At 43.8% G+C, this 22,552-nt stretch overlaps 1 protein-coding gene across 4 annotated transcripts in view; it reads left to right on the forward strand.

Annotated features, from left to right (window-relative positions):
- Window positions 1–22,552, forward strand: part of MLPH (melanophilin) — a 77,546-nt gene that overhangs the window by 7,771 nt on the left and 47,223 nt on the right. For all 4 annotated transcript variants that reach the window (XM_083708484.1, XM_083708485.1, XM_083708482.1 and 1 more), the window contains exons 2-4: window positions 4,039–4,169; window positions 20,005–20,226; window positions 21,514–21,650. In XM_083708484.1, the coding sequence (XP_083564610.1) occupies window positions 4,057–4,169; window positions 20,005–20,226; window positions 21,514–21,650 (472 nt within the window). In that variant the 5' untranslated portion in view covers window positions 4,039–4,056. The remainder of the gene's footprint in view (window positions 1–4,038; window positions 4,170–20,004; window positions 20,227–21,513; window positions 21,651–22,552) is intronic.

Raw genomic sequence — 22,552 nt, forward strand, 5'->3', positions numbered from 1 at the left:
ACAAATAACATTCATTGGCAAGTAAAGCAATATCCGCTTACTGGTATCAATTGGGAGTAGCCGAGTGGAGCCACCAAAGGTCTGGGAGGCCTTTGGCCTCCTGCATCGCCAATGGATGACGTTAGCTCCTCCATCATCCGCTAGGGTGCTTGTGTCCCCCCACAAATTTTGAGTTTAAACTGCTTATCAGGGCAAAGCAAGCAGGCAGTTTCACAAGGGTGGGTCTGACTGCTACCTGACGTCAGTCAGGTCCACCAACTGACCATAAACACAGGCTGTGTGGTACTCTGTGGATCATCTAGTCCAACCCCCTACAATACAGGAATTTCAATCAAAGCATCCATGGCAGATGGCCATCCACTTTCTGCATCAAAACCTCCAGTGAAGGAGAATCCACCACCTCCCAGTCTTTTCCACTGTCAAACAGCCCTTACTGTGAGATGTTTAGTCAGATTCTGTAACTTGAAACCATTGGTTAAGGTCCTTCTTTCCAGAACAGGAGAAAACAAGCTTGCGGCATTAGCTACCCCTCCCAATCATCTACAAATTGGAGATGAGTATCCCCTCAATTCCTTCATCCAAGTCATTTATAAAGACGCTGAACAATGGTCCCAAGACAGAACACTGTGGTAGTATCCTGTGGCACCCCACTTGTCACTTTTTTCCAGGACAATGAGGAACCATTAATGAGTACTCTTTGGGTGTGGTCAGTTGGGTGTGGTCAGCTGCAAATCCACCTAACAGTTATCTCATCCAACCCACATTTTACCAACTTCTCTGCAAGAAGTTCATGGGGGACTTTGTCAACAGCCTGACTGAAATCAAGATACACTAGGTCCACAGCACTCCCCTGATCCAACAAGCTTGTGACTCCATAAAAAAAAGACATGAGATTTGTCTCACATGACTTGTTTTTGAGAAACCCATGCTGGGTCTCACCGCATCCTTTTCTAAGTGCTCACAGACAGACTGTTAAATTATCTGGGCCTTTCCTGGTATTGATGTCAAGCTGACTGGTCAGTAGTTGGCTGGGTCTTTCTTTCCTCCGATGGAGACAACATTTGCCTGCCTCCAGTCTGCAGGGACGTGTCACCTGTTCTCCAAGATTTTTCAAGGGTAATAGGCTCTGAAATTACCGAATTTTTCCATCTATAAGACGCCCCCATGTATAAGACGCCTCCTATTTTTGGGGACTCAGATTTAAGAAAATGGGGGGGAGATGGCCCAGAGTATAAAACACCCCTAAATTTTTGACATTATTTTTTAGGGAAAAACCTAGTCTTATACACGGAAAAATATGGTACATCTGCAAGTTCCAGTAGTACCCTTGGATGCAGCTCATCTGGCCCTGGTGATTTGAATTCATTTAAAGTATCTAGGTGTTCCCTTACTACCTCTTTTCCAATCTTGGGCTGCAGCTCCCTCCTTACATCATTTATTCTGTTATCACCAGGTTGGGCATCACTTTCCTTTTGGGTGACGACGGAAGCAAAGTAGGTGTTGAGCAGTTCTGCCTTCTCTCTGTCAACCAATAGCATTTCTCCATCTTCTCCACACAGAGTACCTACCATCTACTTGTTCTTCCTTTTGCTTGGAACATGGTGGAAGAAACCTTTATTACAGTGGTACCTCAGGTTACATACGCTTCAGGTTACAGACTCCGCTAACCCAGAAATAGTACCTCAGGTTAAGAACTTTGCTTCAGGATGAGAACAGAAATCACATGGCGGCGGTGCGGCGGCAGTGGGAGGCCCCATTAGCTAAAGTGGTGCTTCAGGTTAAGAACAAACCTCCAGAACAAATTAAGTTCTTAACGCGAGGTACCACTGTATTATTATTATTATTATTATTATTATTATTATTAACTTCTCGTGCAAGCCTGAGATCATTCTGGGCTTTAACCAGCCTGATTTTCCTGCTGCAACTGTTGGTGTATACTCCTCCTTTGTGATTTCCCCCTTCTTCCCCTTTTTATAACTCTGCTCACCTGGAAGCCCCTTATGCAGCCACACCGGTTTCTCTACATGCCTCACATTTTTCTTTCTTGTTGGAATTGTCTGCATTTGACTTGGGTCACTTTATCTGCTTTCCCAGTTTAAATGGGCCTTTTTATGGTTTGTTATCTAGATGCTGTTATAAATTTAATTCAGACTCATAGTGAAGCAATCTTCTATTTCCGTAAACTGAAATGACCTGACATGTATGGTCAGATAAAGGCCCTGTTGTTCATTTTGCCCTTGGAAATGATAGCAGCTCACAAGGAGTGCCTCTGCCTGAATCCGTGCTAAGCAAAGTTGGCCTGCGTGTGGGAGATCAGCAGACTTTCTTGGCAGACTTTTCTGTCTCTTCACTGGCATCCTCCACAAGTTCAGTTTACCGGATAACTTCCTGGAGAAGAAGCAGCTGAACTAGTTTTTTCCCTTCTGGAAAGAAATCTACCCAATGTTAAGTCTGTCCTGTGTATTATTGCCAGTTCCTTCAACTCTGTGGCTCTGTAGAAAGCCCTTCACACTACAGTGCCATTAGCCTTATGCAGTGTGTGTTGCTTGTTTGACAACTGTGCAAAGGTAGAGGATTGCTGGCAGCCTGACATGCATTTCAGGGCGACGGGAATGCATTACTCCCTTCATTTCTCATGATGGCTGCAAACTGTCTTTTGACAAAGTCCACCATGAACGTCTTGCAGAGCAGCTGGTAAAATGTGGGTTGGATGAGATAACTGTTAGGTGGATTTGTAGCTGGTTGACTGACCAAACCCAAAGAGTACTCATTAATGGTTCCTCATCATCCTGGGGAAAAGTGACCAGTAGGGTGTCCTGGGCCTGTTGTTCAAAGTCTTTATAAATGTCTTGGATGAAGGAATTGAGGGGATGCTTATCTCCAATTTGCAGATGACACCAAACTGGGAGGGGTAGCTAATGCTGCAGAAGACAGAATCAGAATTCAGGCCTTGGTGGACCACAACCTTAACATGAGTCAACTGTGTGATGCAGCAGCAAAAAAAGTGAATGTTATTTTAGGCTGCATCAAGAGAAGTCTAGTGTCCAGATCAAGGGAAGTCATAGTCGCACTCTATTCTGTCTTGATCAGACCACACCTGGAGTCCTGTGTCCAGTTCTGGGCGCCACAATTTAAGAAGGTGGTGTGGTAGCTTCATTTAATTTATTTGCATATTCAGACCCAGAGACCTCCCCCTTAAATAAAGACACATTTGACTCAAATTTTAGTTTTGGTTTTTGGCAGAATTTAGGCCACAACTTTATTGATTACAGAAAAGTGAGTGGTTGCATAGGCTCTGGTTTGATTAGCTCCCTACACCATTGCAGGTAGCGCTGACCCAGAGCTCGATCATAGGTCAGCCAAGAGTGAACACCTGGATAGGCGGAAAGCCTGGAAACAGACTCTGTTCACTCCCCTGGACTCAGGCACAGGCACAACCCCCTTTTGGGGGTTGACCAAACCAAGTTGAGTCCCTGGGTTCCTTTAATGCAATACCCTTCACATAGGGAAGGCAAAACCGTTCTCCCATCCCTATCACCTGAACCAGTGCCTATCCGCAACCTTACAAGTTGTGACGAATTGCTACGTGGCAGGTGAAACCCAAATGGCAACAGCAAATCAGCCAAGTGAGGAAAATTCCTGCTCTGCCCTTGTCCCAACGACAGACAACACACAACGGCATAGCAAGGTCAATCGCAAAAATGCCCTAAAATTAGGGAGAGGTGGGCGGGTGTTCCGATGCACGAGCCGAAAGAGGAAGCTCTGAGACACGTGCAAGGGATTATATAGGTCCCTCAATCCTTTTAGACTTCACCCCATTGGCCAGATTAAACCCAGCAATGAGGGACCTACCAATCGGGTGTTGTGGCTATCCAATAGACCCACCCACAACCAGGTGGTCAGTCTCCAGGTCTCACCACAACACGTGCCCTCTTTTAGGGAGGAAACGATTTATTTTAATTAAACAAATATTATTGGAGAATAATGAGTTCTAACCTGTTTGACACAGTTTACCCGACTTTTGTTCTTGATTTTTAGGTGCTCTGTTTTCTAAAGATGGGAAGGCGGAAACTGGATCTTTCCAAACTGACAGATGAAGAGGCTGAGCATGTTTGGGAAGTTGTTCAGCGGGACTTCGATCTGCGGAAAAAAGAGGAAGAGCGTTTAGAGTAAGTAGCTAAAACATGAGAATAGGAACTTTGATGATTCTTCAAAAGGGAGGCCTTTGGCATTTGTCATTTTCAATCTGTTTTCCAGCTAGCTTGAATCACTAATGCTAGACACATGGCAGGGAGGGGGGCTACAAAAATGGCTATGGGATAATATAGATAACGTTATCACAGAATTTGTTAATATTTGCAATGATATAGTTTAATTTAAATTTAAAACTTAAACAGGAAATTTAAACAGGAAAACTCTTACTAGCTGTTGCATGCTAGATCTTATGGGACAGAAAAAAGCAGACTTAAATGCATGAGATTCAGGAAAAGACAGGCATTTAGTGAATGGCTGGGAAAATATGTACTGTACTTTTGTATTTTGCTTGGTCCATAGATTTATCTTGTAGACTTCTCTAGGAGTTGGTTAGTTGGAAAATGCAGCTTATACAAAAACACTCTTTTCCATCTTCTCAAAAGTCTAAGTTATGTGCTTCTGAAAGTACACGCTACAATTTTTACGCATCTCTGGCTCTCTCAGTTTCAAGCTCAGCCTTGACCACATGCGGCTGTGATGTCCCTTTGGCACAGCAAGGTCAGAGCTACCCTCACTGCTCCCAGAATGCCAATTTAATTTTTTTAAAAGAAATATCTGTGTTTCAAGCCCTTGTTGTTTTGGAGATCTATTTAAGAGCCAGGCAGCGAGTGATTGACGAAGCATCAGGAACAAGTTTAGGAAGAGTCCTTTCCACATGGCAGTGAATCATCTCCCATGTGGTGTAGTGGTTAAGAGCGGTGGACTCGTAATCTGGTGAACTGGGTTCGAGTCTCTGCTCCTCCACATTCAGCTGCTGGGTGACCTTGGGCCAGTCACACTTCTTTGAAGTCTCTCAGCCCCACTCACCTCACAGAGTGTTTGTTGTGGGGGAGGAAGGAGAATGTTAGCCGCTTTGAGACTTCTTTGGGTAGTGATAAAGCGGGATATCAAATCCAAAACCAAACTATTCATGTATCCATGGTACTGTTAAATTATGATCATCAACTGCTTTTTTAATCATTCCCCGGAAGAGCACAGGATGCTTACAGTACGTGGCACTTTGCCTTTCTCTTCAGAACAACCCTTTGAGGTCGGTTAGGCTGAAAGACAGCGAACTGCTAGTAGTTTTTCCTCAGGTGTTCAAGACTGCACTGGGATGTATGGAAGGAACATGTCCATGGTATTGTTTTGCAGTATAATCTGAAGTACAGAAATGTATAGTATGTTTCTAGGCACAGAAGAATTGTGAATGCATAGGTGCAAAATGGAACCTTTAAGGAGTATATCCACAGCACTGCAGAAACGGTATTCTGGCAGTGGAGAGAACAGCTTAGCTCTGCATAAAATTCTCAATAAAATTTTTATTAGGGGTTTTTACAGAATAAAGTACAAAGACAATAAACAACCTTACTTTTATCTCAACAGAGTTTCATAACTTCTTTGGACTTCCTCACATCTCCCGCTGCCATTTTCATCATCATAGATTTTTTCCATGCAATTTATCATCTAATTTGCAAATTTTATAACCACTTATTTAAATATAGTCCTCTGCAAATTAATTTCTCTTAATCTCACTTTACATCCCATTCCGATCCGATTTTGTGGTGGCCAATTATTTATGATCAAACATCCTACTTAACTTTCCACCAAATCACAGTATTTTTGTAAATAAGTCTTAAATTTCCTCCAATCTTCTTCAACCCTCTCTTCTCCCAGGTCTCGAATTCTGCCAGTCATCTCAGCCAGTTGCATATAGTCCATCAGCTGCATCTGCCATTCTTCCAGAGTGGGTAGATCTTGAGTTTTCCACTTCTTGGCGATAAGTATCCTTGCTGCTGCTGTTGCGTACAAAAAGAATGTTCGATCCTTCTTTGGCACCATCTGGCCGACAATGCCCAGGAGGAAGGCCTCTGGTTTCTTAAGGAAGGTATACTTAAATACCTTTTTCAGCTCATTATATATCATTTCCCAGAAGACCTTCACCCTGGGACAAGTCCACCAGAGGTGAAAGAATGTTCCTTCTTTTTCCTTACATTTCCAACATTTATTGTCTGGCACATGGCATATTTTGGCAAGTTTAACTGGGGTCATGTACCACCTATATATCATTTTCATTACATTTTCCTTCAGAGCATTACATGCCGTGAAGTTCATCCCCGTGGTCCACAACCTTTCCCAATCCTCAAACATAATATTATGCCCAATATCCTGTGCCCACTTTATCATGGCCGACTTAACCATTTCATCTTGTGTATTCCATTTCAACAGCAAGTTATACATTCTTGAGAGTACTTTAGTCTTAGGTTCTAACAATTCTGTTTCCAACTTCGATTTCTCCACCTGGAATCCTAACTTTTTATCCTTTTTAAAAATTTCTTGAATCTGAGCGTAATGTAACCAGTCTCGCACTTTGTCTTTCATTTTTTCCAAACTCTGCAATTTCCAATTATTGCCCTCTTTCTCTATTATTTCCCAATATTTCGGCCATTTGGCCTCCATATTGGGTCTTTTTCGGGCCTTAGCCTCCAGAGGTGATAGCCATCTTGGAGTTTTATTTTCCAATAGGTCTTTGTATTTTGTCCAGACATTAAACACTGCTTTCCTGACAATATGGTTCTTAAAGGCCTTATTGATCTTAACTTTGTCATACCATAAGTATGCATGCCAACCAAATGCATTGTTAAAACCTTCTAAATCTAACACATCAGTGTCCTCTAGAAGTAGCCAGTCTTTTAGCCAGCAGAAAGCTGCGGCTTCATAGTACAACCTTAAGTCTGGCAGGGCAAAGCCCCCTCTTTCTTTCGCATCAGTTAATATCTTAAACTTAATTCTGGGCTTTTTGCCCTGCCAGACAAATTTAGAAATATCTCTCTGCCACTTCCTGAAACACTCCGTCTTGTCCACAATTTGCAATGTTTGAAACAAAAACAACATCTTAGGCAATACATTCATCTTAATAGCAGCAATTCGGCCTAGCAAAGAAAGCTTCAATTTTGACCAACTGTCCAAGTCTCTCTTAATTTCAGACCAACATTTTTCATAATTGTCCTTAAATAGACTCAGATTTTTTGCTGTTATGTTTACCCCTAGGTACTTTACTTTTTTAACCACAGTTAGTTCTGTTTCTCTCTGAAACCGTTCTGACTCTACATCTGTCAAGTTTTTTCCCAACACCTTAGTTTTCTGTTTATTTAGTTTGAAGCCCGCTACCCGACCAAAGTCCTGAATCAATTGTAACACTCTTTTTGTGCTAGATTCTGGCTCTTGCAATGTCAAAACAAGGTCATCTGCAAAAGCTTTAAGTTTATATTGTTTCGCTCCGATCTGAATCCCTTGCACCAACCGGTCCCCTCTAATCAAGTTCAAGAGCACCTCCAGGACAGAAATAAACAGCAAGGGGGAAATCGGGCAGCCTTGTCGTGTCCCTTTTTCAATCTTAAACTCTTCTGTAACCACATTGTTGACTATCAGTTTTGCCTTTTGTTCTGAGTAAATCGCGTCAATCCCATTTTCAAAACCCCGCCCCACTCCCATTTCTTTTAAATTCCCCTTCATAAATTTCCAAGAGATGTTATCGAAGGCCTTCTCCGCGTCTATAAAAATTAAAACTGCTTTAGTGTTAATATTTGTTTGCAAAAGTTCCAAAATGTCAATAATGTTCCTTGTATTAGCAAACAAGTGTCTTCCTGGGAGAAAGCCTGCCTGGTCTTTATGAATTATCTCATTTAAAACTCTTTTGAGTCTTCCTGCCAAAACGTCAGCAAATATTTTATAATCCACATTTAAAAGGGAAATGGGACGGTAGTTCTTAAGTTGTGTCTTTTCAGTTTCTGATTTTGGTATCAATGTGATAAAAGCTTCCTTCCACGATTCAGGCGCCTTCTTTCCCTCCATAATTTCATTGCTGACCTCCATCAGTGGTTGAATCAAATAGTCACTTAATGTCTTATAATACTTGGAGGTCAAGCCATCTGGCCCTGGAGACTTGCCCAGCTTCATATTCTGAATGGCATGTTCTATCTCTAATCGTGTTATTTTACTATTCAGGAGTGATCTATTTTCTTGTGATAGTTTTTTAAGTCCATTTTTCTCCAAAAATTTTGCAATCTCTTCCTCATTTTGTGGCCCTTGAGTGTATAATTTCTTAAAATATTTCTGGAAACATTTTCTAATTTCCACCGGGTTCTGAATATATCTTCCTTCTATTTCCAAATTTGTTACTATGTTCAACTTTTGTCTCTTCTTCAACTGCCAAGCCAGCAGTTTCCCACATTTGTTAGCCGATTCAAATGTTTTTTGTTTCATTAATTTAATCTTCCATTCTATTTCCTGATTTATCAGTTTGGAATATTGTGCCTGATGAAGTTTAATTTCTCTCAAGATCGGCTGTGACTTCGGGTTTACTCTTAGTTTCTTCTCTAACTCTTTAATTTTCCCCAAAATCTTATCCTTTTTCTCATTTTGTAGTCTTTTCTTTATGGCGTTCTGTTGTATCAAGAACCCTCTCATCACAGCTTTGCTTGCGTCCCAGATTGTTCTTTTTTCCACAGCAGTGTTCAAATTTATCTCAAAGTAGTCCTTTATTGTTTTTTTGGCCTTCTTAATAATCTCCTGATCTCTAAACAAGTTGTCATTCATCTTCCATCTAAAGGAGCCGGTTGGTAATAATGTCATGTCCATTTTCAACGCGTTATGATCGGAGCAGGTCTTTGGGCAGATTTCCACTTTCTTCACCTTAGGAGCCAGACCTCTAGAAATCCATATTTGGTCAATTCTTGTCCAAGTCAGTTGGGCTTCAGAGAAAAATGTTCCTTCTTTCCCCAAGGGGTTCTTTGTCCTCCATATATCAATCCAGTCCATGTTGTCTGTCATTTCGAAAAAGGTCTTTGGTAGTCTGCCATCTTTAGTAACCTTTTGGCTTTGTGACCTATCCATGTTCGTTGAAACGATCCCATTCATATCTCCCATCATGATGATGTTATCATAGTCCAGATAATCCAGCATAATCTCATGCAACTTCTTGTAGAATTCTGATTTCCCTTCATTTGGAGCGTAGATTCCTAATATCAAAATTTTCTCTCCTTGGTGCTGTATTTCAATTGCCAAAATTCTTCCATGTTCATCTTTAAATAGAAATTTTGGTGAGAGGCTCTCCTTTGCATATATCACCACTCCTCTCTTCTTAACTGAATCCGAAGATATAAATTCTTGGCCTAACCTTTTATTTACCAATATTTTTCTGTGGAGCCTAGTCACATGTGTTTCTTGTAGACAGGTAATGTCTAGTTGCTCCTTTTTTAATATGTGAAAGATTTTCTTCCTTTTTTCCGGGCTGTTACAGCCATTTATGTTCCAGCTTAAAAGTTGCAGAGACATCCTGGATGGATCTGTTTAGTTTCCTTGGGATGGTGTTTTGTTCTGTGAGTCTTCAGGGTTCTGAGGTGCAGGTACCTGTGGTGGTTCAGGCCCTGAGGGTAGTTCAAGTCCTTTATGAAGGTCCTCTCCGTAGGTAGTCAAAAACTTATCCCTATCTTCCAAAGTTCTAATTTTAATCTTCTTCCCTCTAAAGGTAAAAGATAATCCTTGGGGAAAGTCCCACCTAAAGATGATTGAGTTCCAAATATTCAGATCTAAGGTCCAACAGCTGTTTAGGAATGTCCTTAAAAATCTCAATTCTTTTGTCCGAAATGTTCAGGGATCTTCCGTAGTGCAGGCCCAAAATCTTGTCCCTTTCCTCCTTTGATCTCAACGTAATCAAACAGTCTCTGGGCTTTTCTCTCTTTGTGAGTCTTCCAAGTCTGAAGGCTGACACAATTTTAAAGTCTTCCTCCTCTAGACCCCAGAACTTGGAGAATTCTTTGGTCAAAAACTCAGCTAGATTACCTTCTTCCACTTCTGGTATCGATCTTATCCTTAAGTTAGTCTCCCTGTTCCGAAGTTCCAACATAGAGAGGTAGGTCTGATGTTCCCCAACCTGCTTGCTGAGCGGCCTTACTTCTTTTTCCAACTCTCCCACTCTTTGGCTGGTCTCTTCGGCCAGTTTCTGATTTTCACCTGCAGCCTCCTTCAGTTGTCCGATTGCTTGTGCATTCTGTGCAACTTGCCCAGATAATTTGTTTAAAGTTTCTGTATTAAGGTCAATTTTCGCAGTTTGTTGGTCAACTTTCCTGTCCAAAGACTCCAATTTCTCAAGAATTCTCTCTAATACAGAACCAGATCCTCCTGAGGCCATCTCTTCTAGTTGTAATTCCTCAGTTTCTCCCTCCCCTGCCTGTGACAGGGAGGTAGCTTTTTCCTCCGAGGGCAGAGTAGGCACAGATGATCTGCGTGTTTGTGAGGCTGCAGTTAAGGTTGTCAGAGTTGTTTGTCTAGTTCTTAATCCCTTTCTTTTTGCGCCACTCATTCCAAAGTTATCTAGCAGTCAAGGTCAAGCTGAGTTGTTCCCATGAGAAAGCTACGGCCCAGGTGGTAACAGTCAAACAGAGGGCCGGGAAATAGAAAGTAAAACAATGTTTTTGTTATAAATCCTCAATCCTCTAGGGGGAGCATAAAATGTCCTAAGAAGAAGAGTCCATTCCAATCATACGAAATCTGAACCAATACTTAGGGATCTTCACAAAAGTAATTTTAGCAGAGTTGGTTTTAGGTTTGCCACAATATTTCAAGTTGTGCTTACTGGAGTTCCATAATGCAAGAACGTAACCATTCTGAACTCCCTCAGACTGTCTCCAAGTTTAAATACAATGTATCCAAATTTGCAGTCTGACAGTTCTACTGCTCAGGCAGTTCTGACACCTGGGCTTCTTATATAAAATTGTAATCCACAAAGAAGAGAATATATAAGTCCTGATAAAAGTCCAAAAATCAGTTGCTTACAGTCTTTAAGGGGATTGAAAGTAATTTCTGCGGGTGCTCAATCTGAGCTGTCAAAAGTTCTCTCTATGCCTCCACTCCTCCTGCTCTTTGCTTTAAAAGTCAATGGCTGCGGAAGACGGACTTCCTTTTCCTCGTCTCTCCGCTTTCAGCTTATTTTCAGTATTTTTAGTCCCAAAATTTAGTAAAGTCCTCAGTTACTCACGGGTTGTTGCGTTTTAGAATCTTGTGTTGCAGGAAGAAAGGTCGGCGCTCACCGGCAACGGCAGCGCGGCTTCGCTCCGCTGAATGCGCATAGACCCACAGCGCCGCTGCCCCCTCTGCGATCCGGAGCCCCTTACGGGGTTCCCTCAACGTTTCGGGGGTTGCTCCTGGCGCCCGCCGGGTCCCGAGACCGCAGGCTTCCGCTGCCTGCGGTTTTCCAGAATGGGTCTCCGCTTCGCCGTAGCGGACGACCCTTTTCCAGCGGAGCTTCCCTCTCCCGGTTAGGAAAGGGCAGCCATTACCGTTCGCGCCGCCTCCGGAAGTCTCGCTCTGCATAAAATTCTCAAACAGCAACTTTTGAATGATAGAAGGAAATGAAGAGTTAGAATAGTTATTTTTCTTTCTTTCTTAATCCTTACAACAGGAGTCAGGGCAGAAGGGGGAGCTGCAGGAGAATTGGAGCAGCTTCGTCAGGGTTTTGAGTCCTCTTTAGAATAATTTAGTTTGATGGTGTTTTTACCAGAGAGAACAAGCTGCCATCCTGCAAAATTAAAAAAAAAAAAAAAAAACCAGTTATACAGTTGGGAGTGCCTGGACCCTGCCTTGAAGAACAGAGGTGAGGATGTGAAAGAGAAGCATGCAGTTGCCATGTTTCTTGGGAAGAGAAGGAAAAATTAATTCACTCCTCTTAAAAGGAATTATTTACTTTGAGGGAAGAGGCAGGAAGTGAGTCATCAGATGGATGGCTTCTTTAATGTGTGCACTGACATTCATGGTTTTACAGTATCCATAACGAGAAAAAGAAAAACTTTCCTATGTCCATGAGTAGTCCAGGAGGAAATGCATTTTTAGACCATTATAACCCTTCTGGGCTTTTGTCAATCTGCTATAACCCTTTCCCTGAGGAGAATTCATTATATTCATTCCAGATTCATTCTCTCAACCTAGATTTCCCAGGAAGGCAGTACAAATTATATTCAAATAGCAATAGATCTGTTCTTGCAATCTGGAGAGTTTTTGATCCCAATAAAATTACACGACCTCCTTTACTTCTACTGTCTTTGTAAGTCTTACATCCAGTGTTTAGGGCAATCCTCCTTTCCCCCCTTGCTGTGTCCATTGCATCCTCTTCGTACTCCCAAGATGAGATCTTTTAAGTGGTTTGAAACTAATTATACACTAGCCCTAGGGGGCGGGGGGAAAGCCACTTGGTGACCTGCTGCGATTAAAAATAAATCAGTTATACAGCTTGGAGTGTCTGGACCTTGCCTTGAAGAACTCTTTGTATGAGTTTCAGTTGGTGCCGCTCAAGGATGTGGAAAAGGTGCTTGGCCAAGATTGTGTGGACACTTGTGTGTTTCATGGCTTATACTACCCAGCAAGGAGGTGACGGGGGTGGGCCAAGGAAATGACGATTGCCGTGTTACAAGAGGGGATGGTTGCAGGCCACCTAACAGGCCACCGGGTGTGGCCGTTCCTGAAGAGAACTTTCCATGGATCTTGAAGATCCAGATCATGACAGACCACTTGCCAATGTTCCCTCTTGGGTGAGCTTCTTAAGCAGGCAATCTGCAGCCAGGCCCAGGCGCTCCAGGATGAGTGATTTTCTGGATCCAGTTCAATGTGGGTTGAGGCACAGTTTAGGCACTGCAATTGTCTTGGTTGGCCTGTATGATTATGCTGGAGGAGAGTGTAACACTGTTGATGCTTGATCTCTCAATAGCTTTTGATACCCTAAATCATGGTATCCACCTGGAACAACTGTCTAAGTTGGGGTGGGCAGCGCTCTTTGCAATACAGATGACATGCGACTCTTTTTCTATGGGAGTGGTGATGCATTGGTGCTTGGCTGCTCTAAAAGACAGGATAAGGGCCAATAAACTAAAATTCAATCCAGATGTTGTGGCAGAGACACTGTTAGTAGGTGACTGCTGTTCCCAGATAAGTAGTGTTTACCCTGTCCTGGATGGGGTTGCTCTCTGCTGACAGCTCATGTTAATAGTTTGTGGGTGCTCTTGGACCCCTTGTGGCCTCCATGGTTTGGGGTGCCTTCTAGCAGGTTCTGTAGATTTTTTAGCATCTTATCGCTGCTTTTGGGGGTTGATCATTTCAGTGGTGATCAGGGGGAAGTGAGGTCCCAAATACTGCATAATCACTTTCAGGGTTTTAGTGGTTAATTGTTTTGCACCTTGCAGGAAGCCATAGGAACATACAAGTGAGCAAAGGCTCAGCGTGAAAGAGCGCCATGCTGGTGCATGTTGCTAAACTCACATCAACCCAACTCCCCTCTTCGCTGACAGGAGAGGAAAGAAACCTCACAGCACCAGCTTGGCATTGCATGCGGACGAGTGTTTGTGGTTTCATTGTCTCCAAACAAGCCATGAGAGGAAGTAAAGGTTTGTTATTGGCTTCCTCCTGTGGTTTGTCTGGAGAGAAACAAATGTGATGCTTTTTCCCCTGTAGTGGTACAACGGGGTGGAAATGAAGTCATACTTTGTAACTATAGTTTACTGTGACGTAGGACTTGTCTCTTGTCTCTTTCGCCTTCCTCTGTTGTTTGTATCTGATCCCTACAGCAGCCTCTACTTTGCTATGCTATTCATGGTCCCAATGCTTTGGAATTTAGCCTACCAATTGTGTTCTAATTTGCTGGTGCTAACTTTATGGTCCATCTAAGCCCTAGTGCTAAGAATTTTCTGACCCTAATTCTGCAAAGACTCAGGGACATTTCATGCATTCATTCTCAGTTTAATATCCTCCAGTCAGAGAAAAGTTACTATGGGGATTGAAATGTGTATTATCACTGTGTGGGGATTTCTGCTATTGCCACAGTACCCCAAAATGGCTGCAGAGTGGCTGAGCCTATGGTTGTCTGTGGATAGTTAGGTGGTTAAAATTGTTGCATGAACCACTTAGCTCACAAGGGTTCTTCTGCATGTAAGCAGCCAATGCCTCCTGCAGTTGCATGGGGATAAATTTGCATGAGCCATCACTTGTGCAGATACACCACTGCTCTTCTTGTAGTTTGGGGAACTGGGAAAACTTCTGCAAAGCTTTAAAGCCACCCTGTGATTAGAGGGGTGCGCCTGGTTGCATGGATGGGAATCTGAGAATTGGCTTGCCTCTAAATATGTCTAGTAAAAGTTGTTCCTTAACAAGTTCAAGAACTGTGAGCAAATATATTCAGATTGCAAATCTGCCTCCAGGAGCAGTGAAAGAATAGAGAAAAGCTTTGGAATCTAGAATTGGGCTTGCATGTTGATGAGCCTGATTCAGTGTGATGAGGATTGATCTCTGGTTTTTCCTGACCCCTGACTCTGAAAACACTGAAACCAGCTCCCCCAAAATCTGCCCCTTACGATTTGTAATTCACACAATGCCGAGGCTTGGAACACATGGTTGGGATAAAACATTTACAGCAGGTCCACGAATGCTTTTAAAGCACTTGTATTAATAAAGTGCTGATAAGATAGCTGATATTCTGCCTTGCAAAAACAAAGATGAACTTATTTACCGTGGTTGTTTGGCATTGTTGCTCAGTTTCCAGAGTCCTAATGAGGTATGTATACTTTTTTGAGGCAGCAAACTAGCTCCAAACCTTCATGTAAAAATATGATACGAAGGGAGCAGCCATGCTTGCTTATTCATGGGTCTACCACATGTTAGGTTTAAAGAGGTAGGAGTGATTTTTTACATCATCAGGGATGTGAAGGTGAGAAGAGCGGAACTCAGCTACTAGCTCCCCATGCTTTGCCCAAGTCCTTACTCTTCACCCCCAGCTCAGCTCACTTCTGGCATAGGAAGAAAAGTACCTGAAACGATGGAGAACAGAGTCTGGATGGGAGTGAGGTGGAGGCCCAGATCTTCTCACCTGCTCTCATTTTGGTGTACAAAGTAGAGCCCCATCTCAGCTTCATACTTGAATGAGAAGTGTCTGCTCTCATCCCACTCAAGTTGGCTTTTGGGACTGCATAACATGCACGAAGCATTTTCCGATGACAAAAATGATGGATTCATTTAAAACCACTAGGTTAAATTTACTTGGAGTTTATGAATAAGCAGATATGAACAGTAGTAGCTTTTCCACCCACTGGCTCTTGTAGGAGAAAATGTTCCCTTCATTGCCTCAACACCCAGCTGTCTGCCCCCAACACCTTGCTGTTTTGAGTAGGTCCAAATGAATTTGGCCAGAGAAATGAATGAATGAATGAATGAATGAATGAATAATACACTTTTGGAAGGAAATCTGTTACATTTTTGGAAAATCCAAGTTTATAAATACACAACACATAAGCATCACTTCTTGTATCCCTGACGACAAAAGGCCTGCTTCATTGAAGGGTTGGATAGGAATTTCCAAGACGGGGAGCTTGTCACATCCTTGCCATCCCTCTTTGATGTGTTGAGTAGTACCAACAGGGCTGCCCCTTAAGCACTAAAGCAAGTTCCACTCCCATCTTCATCACATCTTTTGCTTAACTGAGAGTGGGTGTGGGGTGTGGAATCACAGAGTGAGCAAGACTCAAATCCCCACTTAGCCCTTTTGCTGGCGGGATGGTTTTGGACCAGGCACCATCTCTCACCCCTGTCTGTAGAGGGTGTGGTCAGTGTGGTCCAGTGGCTGGAGAGTTGGACCTGGGTTCAGATTCCCACTGGGCCAGGAAGAATGACTCTGGCTGACCTTAGGGCAGCCACTATCAGTCAACCTACCTCACAGGGTTGTGGCGGGGATTAAATGAGGAAGAGAACTATGGATCCCACCTGGAGCTCCTTGGAAGAAAAGGGGGCGGGATTTAAGTGCAATAAACACATAAATTCATGAAGACATAAATAAATGGAGAGGGAGGACTGTGCACACCACTCTCAGCTAAGGGGAAGGGCAGAATCAAAACAAAGTTTCCCATTCAATGCAATGGGATGTAAAAGTGGTTCTGTTTGGCTTCGCAGTGGTGTGGGTCGGTATCCGCTAGCCTCATGTTCTCCAGATGCTTGGGACTGTCACTCCCATCGGCTCCAGCCAGCACATCTGAAGGGCACCACATTGACCAAGGCAGATTTTTGTGTTGAGAAGGTTCTTTGCATACTTTGCTCTGTCTGCTCTTCATGGCTGGCTTTCCCCCACTTCTCAAATGCTTAGCAGACATTTTGCTATTATGACAAGAGAGAAAACTGCTGTCCCGTTAGCACTCCTCTGCCCTGTCTTATGCCACCTGCTGTTGCCACACAACTTGGCCTGCCTTTGGGTACTCCGGTGGTGCCCTCAAGCCCTCCATCCCTTTTGGCCTGGGCATCCTTGGGCCCTTCCTCACTTGCTTTTGCCAGCTGAAGAGGCGAGGAGGGTGGCACCCTGCGTTTGAGTCACAGCTCTTGCACATCTCCCCTGTCCTGTCCTGGATTCTTCTCATCTAGGCAAATGCCCAGTGCTGGCATAGGCTCAATGGCTGGGCTAATCTCATGGACCAAACCAGAACCCCAAACTGTCAGGTCTTCTTAATGCGTCACTTAAGCATTCACGTATACAGAAAAGTTGGCTTTCTGCAAGTCCTAGCTAAGATCAGTATCTTTTTGTCTGTTTCTTTGGAGGTTTCTGTAGCTGGTCACACTCCCAGACACAGCCTTAAATAGGAATAGAAAACATTTCAAAAAGGTGTGTGTCGGTTAATGTACCACAAGAGCATTGCTAATTACTCTCTAGGTGAAAAATTTCCAGCCCTGCCTACATGCCTCCAGGGGCCCATCCTACTAACCAAACATTGCACTTCTTACTTGTAGCCCCAAAGGCAAACAGAGGGCCGTGTCTATTTCTGGTTGCTCTGAAAGCAAACAGAAACCTATCACACAGCCTGGCAGATCCTGTCCTGCTATAATCCAGTACAAAGGCATTCACTTTGATTCAAACCTCACCAGAAGGTGTTTTTAGACACCACACAAGGGTGTTCTGCTTGGAGTAGAGTTTCTAGAGTGGTTTTGCTTTCACATTGGCTGCATGTGGATGTCATGATAAACAAATCATAGTTTAGTGTGTCACATACCAGCCTGCGCAAGTCTTGGGCTTGTTGCTGTCTCCATACCGTCTCCTCTTCTAGCATGGCTGCGAGAAGTTCAAAAGCTTTAGTTTCCATTTTAAATTAACTGCAGTTTTAGCTAAGATTAACAACAGGATTCAGAGCTTAACTATGGCTTGTTGAAACAAGCCAGCTTCACAACCCATAGTTTGCAGCAGGGTTGTTCTGTTCTACTCTCAACCTTTCTGAATAGTAAAAGCTGTTTGATAGTGAAACTGTCTCCCTCAGGAAGTGGTGGACTCTCCTTCCTTGGAGGTTTTAAAGCGGAGGTTGGACAGCCATCTGTCATGGATGCTTTAGGTGAGATTCCTGCATTGCAGGGGGTTGGGCTAGATGACTCTCAGGGTCTCTTCCAACTCTACAGTTCTATGAAACAAACAAGTTGAGATTTACCACAGGTTAGGCTGACATAGCAAGCCATAGATCAGCATAGGTCCCAGTTTGGCTTGCAAGGCTGTCTTCTCAAAACCCCAAACTATGCCCACGACCTACACCTGGCATCGTATGTGGTGTCAGGTAAGATCCAGTTTCCCATCACTGCCATAATGAAAAGTGAAAGTGAAAGCTTCCAAACATTGCTGCACTAGCAGAGGGGAAGGGAGCAAGAAGGTGCGCCAACCAGAAGCTCCAACCAGCTCCTTCTCAGAATTGGGGGAACTCAGGCCCTGCAGGTGAATCCAGCCTCCCTCCAGGACTCTCTGCCCAACCCTTGGGACTCCCCCCCCCACCTAGAGCCTGCTCCTCCTACTCAAGTGCTTTTGCTTATCTTTAAGGTGACCATTCCTCTTGTTTGCCCTGGTGCTCAAGTGTCTGTAAAGCCCGACTTTTGCATGGTTGGAATGAATCATGCCATGTGAAGGTAAGAGCGCATCCATTGCTCAGCCACTTTTTGGCTCCGGTCACGCCCACTTTTGACTGGCATGTGGCCCCCAGAAGGTCATCCACAAGAGAATGTGGCCCTTGGGTGGAGCAAGGTCCCCCACCCCTGTGATTGTACCTGGTTTATCATGACGCCCCAATGCAGCCACTTTCTGACAGATTGGAGCATTTCTGTTTTCAGCTAAGAAAGAAAAAAAAAATCCATTGAAGTACCGGACATCTATAGGATTGTCACTAACTGTTGGTATACTGCCAGGGAGACAAAGGCCATCAAGCCCCCACACCGTCTCCAGACGATCCATCGATCTCTGATAGAAACGCAGTATCAATCAATTAGTGACACAAGCCTCAGAAATAGCATGCCACATTCCAAGACTAGTGCACGCCCTTTCAGCAGAGTTTCCACAGCGAAAGATGCACCCAGGAGAGCATTATTTACAACTTTATTCAGCGTTGGTCAGAACAAAGAAAAAAACATGACTGCCTGCTTCGATGTCCAGACACACAGAGAGAGCAAAAGCTATATACAAAAACAGAAACATCCTGTGAACAGGAAATACGCAGGCTGTGACACAACAACCTGCTCCCTTCTTAAGGTGGAACGGAAATATCCTAACACTAACAGCTTTGGTTTCTAAAGAATTATGGAAAGTGAAAGGGTGTCAAAACTGCAAGGCAACTTCTTTATAGATTATTTTGTGAGCAGATTTAAGGTACCATCTTAATGGTCCCTTGGAGGATGTCCCAAGAGCCATTGGAATGAGAGGTCTGCCCTTGGATTCCTTCTCCAAGGGATGGTGAAGATGTCCCCCAAGAGCTCTGGGGATGGGGGTGGGGCAGAAAGGGTGTTATGTCAGAGGCGGATTGTAGGGGGTTTGGTTGGATCCATCTGTAATATCAGGATAATAATACTGGTCACCTTTGCAGGGCTACAATTACAGCAAGGAAATATATGAGACGTACTTTGAGTACTGTACTCTGAATCATACAATTATTATTGCTATTATTGCAGCCAAAGCAGTCATGTAGGACAGATTCCCAAGCCTTCTTCAGAGGACATATGCCTGCTTGTACTTTGATGATGTCGCACTATATTTATTTAATGGAAAACCATAATGTTTTTCTGAGTCATGAAGCTGAACGTTGGGTGTGGGTTTCGACAGAGTTCCATAATGGTTTGCCACTAATCTGGACTCTCTGTTCCTAAACAATCACCACTGGAGCCAAATATATGAAATCAGGCAGAGGCAGATTGGGGGGTTCTCTCCATGAGTATGACCACCCAGATTCAGAACTCTCCCTGTACTGCTCTCTCAAAGTCCAAGCCATCGGCTCACCACTTACCCTGAAGCAGTGAGAGAGATACATTCAGTGGCCAGAGGGAAATACTAGTTGTCCCAGCCTTGATAGGTGCATGCTTGTTACTGGTGAGAATTGGAGGATTGTAGAAGGTAAGAGCCAGGAGATTTCCAGTTCAGATCCCACCACTGACCCAATTTCACTAGTCCTTTACCCATCGGCTTGCTGAGGGTTTGGTTGTTAAGAATTACTCAAACAGTATGTGAAATGTTCTGAACCCCTGAAATGTGCTAAGTATTAACTGAATACAAACGTTTGTTGGAGCCTGAACATTTGTTGAACTCCTGTTGAGTTCTGAACCAACTTTTAGGGTAGAATCATCCAACTTCTCTTCTGTGCCTTCTGGCTAGATCTTGAAGCCTTTGTTTTTTGCTCAAAGTTTACTTCCTGTATTCAGGTTCTAAATACTTCTATTATCATTTTTTCAAAGGGAACTGAAAGGCAAGATTGAAAAAGAAAGCACAAAGCGTGAGCTGCTGTCCGGTCAATCCCACCTCAATGAAACCCATTGCATTCACTGCCTGCAGCCCTTCAAGTTCCTGGTGAACAACAAACGCAAATGCTTAGACTGCCAGTTACACACCTGTAAAAATTGTAGCAGCTACAATAAAAAGGAGGAAGGTTGGGTGTGTGATCCTTGCCGTTTATCCAGGTAAGTAGGACAGATTCTTGTTGTTGCTGCTGTTTGTATAGTAGTGGGCCAAAGTAGATGTGAGATGGGGTTCTGTCTGGTACTAGAATTTCTCACAGGTTTCAGTGTTTAGCCACCTAGCTCTACAAAGAACACCCAAAATGATTTTATTTTCATTTTTTATTCCTTTGCGTGAACCTTCTGCAAGTTCCACTTAATACTCCAGTATATCAGAACAGGATTGAACTGGTGTTGGAGGGTTGGGCAGGTGAGCGGTTGCAATAGGGAGGTGCTGCGTTGCCATTTGACTTTTCTGTTTTCAAAAATGGGTGAAATGGTCATTGTTTCATAAAGGGAAGTTCATAAAAGAGAGTTCCCGGGGCTTCCCCGGGAGACGCCTCTCACATGACACCTACTACTCGTCTCCCGTGATTTTCATTCCTACAGTTTCATTTTTATCTCATCCTTTACCTAGACAGCTCAGGGTAGCTGCACACACCTCTCTTCTTCCCCTAGCCCTGCGGGATAAGTTAGGCCTAGAGACAGGGATTGCTCCAAGGTTAAAGTCCGGCATGTAAGATGCTCTCTTAGCAATTCATTTCACTTCTGCTTTGCTCAATCCCCAGCATCAATTCCCTCAAGCTTCAGGCACTCATCTGCCAGCAATGTGACTTGAGGATGCTTTCTTTAGTTTTCATAACAGGCCTTTATATTTGGGTATTTTTCCCCATTACAATGGTGTGAGGGGAAGCACAGAAGGACACCTGCTGATCCTACCCAGTCCCTCACATCACCTTATAGCATGAGCTCCTATAGTAGGCTACCCAAGTGAAAACGTTCATGGAAGGAGGTGGAGCACTTGCAGCCAACTAGTGCAGTAGAAGAATGTGTTGTTGCCAAGCACCAATCTTTTCTATCTCTCATTCCACAAACTTGGTTGCTGAATTCCCTGCTTCCCTCCGAATGTTTTATCCCCAGGCTTGTGTTACCTATGCAGGACACTACTGGTGCCTAGAATAAGGAGCTGGGCCAGCCATGTTCCCCAACAGCCACTCATTGAGCACAGACAACTGAAGAGGAGCCCCTGGACATGAACAGCTGCTCCTGCCAGGGAGGAGTCGATATGGGGATGGAGAGGCCAGGGCTAATCTGGCTCCATGGCAATGGAAATGTTACCTTTTTGTGTGTTTTGTGTTTGTGTGGTGCAGTCAAAACGGCACTAAAGTCAACAGGTGTGTTTTAATTGATTGAAGGTTTGGGATCATACCTGTGTACATAATCCTTTTTTTGTCTTCTCCTACTGGACAGGATTGTGAAGACTGGATCTGTGGAATGGTATTATGAGCATGTGAAATCTCGTTTTAAGCGGTTTGGAAGTGCTAAGGTGATGCGGTCGCTCTACGGAAGGATGACACATGGACAGAAAATGAATCCTACCTTGCTTGGTATGGGCAGGGGTCGGGGGGGGGGTCCTCTCAGTATCTTTCTATACAGCACTCTGAAGGTTCCACAGAATAGTAAAGGTAAAGGGACCCCTGACCGTTAGGTCCAGTCGCAGACGACTCTGGGGTTGTGGCGCTCATCTCGCTTTATTGGCCGAGGGAGCCGGTGTACAGCTTCTGGGTCATGTGGCCAGCATGACTAAGCCGCTTCTAGCGAACCAGAGCAGTGCACGGAAACACCGTTTACCTTTACACCGGAGCAGTACCTATTTATCTACTTGCACTTTGATGTGCTTTCGAACTGCTAGATTGGCAGGAGCAGGGACCGAGCAGCGGGAGCTCACCCCATCGCGGGGATTTGAACCACCGACCTTCTGATCGGCAAGCCCAAGAGGTTCTGTGGTTTAGACTGGGTACCAAATTAACTGTCACCACAAATCACAATAATTACATCTGAGTAGCCACAGTCTGTTCCCACACATTTGGAGTGAGTGACGTGGCTCCAAAGTTAGAGAGTGTGGTTTCTCAGCTGGCTTGAATCCCAGCACCTTTGCTTTTAGAAATTAATCACCACTGGTGAGCGGTTTGGAAAAAGTGAATTGCAATGAGCTGTTTGCCCTTTCACTTAATGCTAAAATTAGGGGCACTCACTTGGAAGTTAACTGCAGTTGATTTAAAATTTATCCAGCAACAATTTTTGAAGGCAGAACCATTTGTTACAGTTCCTGGTAGCAACCAATCTAGTGTTTAGGGGTGTCGTTAACATTAACTATTGAGAGATCGATGGCAAATCTTCCTGGAGCATCTGCAGGTGGTCTCTGTTGAAGAAAGTCAAAGGAGGCTCTTTAGGAGCTCTGCAGGTATCAGGTTCCCCACAGGGAACAAGATGCATAAGACTGGCTGAG

Source organism: Podarcis gaigeae, assembly GCF_964106915.1.
Source record: "Podarcis gaigeae genome assembly, chromosome: 1".
NCBI lineage: Eukaryota > Metazoa > Chordata > Lepidosauria > Squamata > Lacertidae > Podarcis > Podarcis gaigeae.